Here is a 1738-nt window from a genome sequence, read left to right as displayed (position 1 = left end):
ACGTCTGCTCCGTTTGCTTCCACATCACCACATAGAAGCTGGCACTGTCCTGGTAGCTGAAGATGAAGCCGGCATAGTCATCATCGGTGACGGTGTTGACGTGGAAGGTGCCCTCGAAGTCCACCCCGTTGAAGGCTGTGTAGCCTATAGGCGGGCAAATGCTGCAAGAAGCCCTCTCCACCAGCACAGGACCCTGCACCAGCTCCTTCCAGCCCACCCTTTACCCCACCTGCAGGGCAAAGAACCAGCCCTCACCCCACAGCACAGGAGTAGAGGGGCTGCCCCACGGGGTCCGCAGGTGGGAGAGCACCTCTTACCAACAGCCAAGCCTGGGTCACTGTTCATGGTCTGCACAATCTCCATGCCCTGCGGGGGACAGCTGGGTGAGGGGCAGCCCCAGCAGCTCTGGGGACCTCCTGGTCCCCCTCTGCTCCCACCTTGGAAGGGCAGTCCCCAGAAACACGGGGGGCAGCACCCACACCTGGTTGAGAACAACCCAGTTGGGATCGATCTGGGCGTCCCCCTCGGGGTCGAGGATCACCGTCTGGTAGGCACGGAAGTCGGTCAGCGTCACCTCAGCACTCTCGGGGCACACATCCAGCTGGTCCACCACCGTGTCATTGTCGAAGTCCTCCTCGCACACGTCACCCACGCCGTTCCCTGGGGACACGCATGCTGGTCAGGGCCAGGCTGAGCTGAGGCATCTCTGCCTCCTCCCACTGGCCCCGCACTCACCATCTGAGTCCTTCTGGTTGGGGTTGGGGATGAGGCGGCAGTTGTCTGGGCCAGGCGCCGTGTAGTCAGGGATGCCGTCATTGTCATCGTCATTGTCACAGTCATCCCCCAGCCCGTCGTTGTCTGAGTCCAGCTGGGAGCTGTTGGGAATCTCGGCACAGTTGTCCTTGGTGTCCTGATGCCCATCCCCATCGCTGGCAGCAGGAACAGGGTCAGAGCAGCGCCACAAACTGGGGACCCGGCACCGCGTCCAATCACCCTTGCCAACCCCAAAAATCCCATCATCCCTCCTCCTGGGCCCCCAAGCTGGGAACCCAGCTCTGCCCCCAGGGACGGGACGGGGCAGGACAGGACGGGAAGGTGACCCCACAGCAGCGCAGTCCCTACCTGTCCTCATTGGTGTCACAGATGTCTCCTACCAGGTCACTGTCCATATCTGTCTGGAGGAGACCAGAAGCCTAGTTCAGTGGACACCCCAAGGCACCGGGGTGTTGAGCTCCAGGAGAATCCCTGCCACCAGGCAGGGTCCTGCATGCCCTGGACCCCCTGCCCCAGCCTGTGCTGCCTGGCCCCGCCATACCTGAGTGGGGTTGCTCATTTCAGGGCAACTGTCACAGGCGTCTCCAACGCCGTCCTCGTCCCGGTCCGTCTGCAGAGGGTTGGGCACCTTGGGGCAGTTATCCAGCATGTTGGGAATTCCTGCAAGGACAGCGCTGGGTGGATGTCCTCACCCCCCCAGCCTGGCGTGACCGCAGCCCTGCTCTGTGAGCAGCCCCAGCCCCACGCAGGCAGGCCAGCCCCGAGAGCCGCTCACCGTCCCCATCGATGTCATTATCACAAGCGTCCCCCTCGCCGTTGCTGTCTGTGTCCCGCTGGTCATTATTGGGCACATTGGGACAGTTGTCACAGGCATCGCCGAAGGAGTCCGTGTCTGAGTTCTGCTGGTCCTTGTTGGGGAAGAGCCGGCAGTTGTCCTGCAGGGAAGGGGATCGGAATGCCCACA

At 62.5% G+C, this 1738-nt stretch overlaps 1 protein-coding gene across 1 annotated transcript in view; it reads right to left on the bottom strand.

Moving 5' to 3' along the window:
* Positions 1–4: 4 nt before the first annotated feature.
* The window catches only part of THBS3 (thrombospondin 3), a gene marked incomplete at both ends in the record, with an annotated part of 5154 nt that continues 3420 nt past the window's right edge, over positions 5–1738 (bottom strand). Inside the window, 7 exons of the mRNA XM_010289939.1 lie at positions 5–144; positions 318–366; positions 482–660; positions 736–929; positions 1123–1175; positions 1316–1434; positions 1550–1709. Of these exons, the coding sequence (XP_010288241.1) occupies positions 5–144; positions 318–366; positions 482–660; positions 736–929; positions 1123–1175; positions 1316–1434; positions 1550–1709 (894 nt within the window). The remainder of the gene's footprint in view (positions 145–317; positions 367–481; positions 661–735; positions 930–1122; positions 1176–1315; positions 1435–1549; positions 1710–1738) is intronic.

This window comes from Phaethon lepturus, unplaced genomic scaffold (assembly GCF_000687285.1).
Source record: "Phaethon lepturus isolate BGI_N335 unplaced genomic scaffold, ASM68728v1 scaffold43320, whole genome shotgun sequence".
NCBI classification, from domain to species: Eukaryota; Metazoa; Chordata; class Aves; order Phaethontiformes; family Phaethontidae; genus Phaethon; species Phaethon lepturus.
This window is presented reverse-complemented; position numbering and strand designations above follow the sequence as displayed.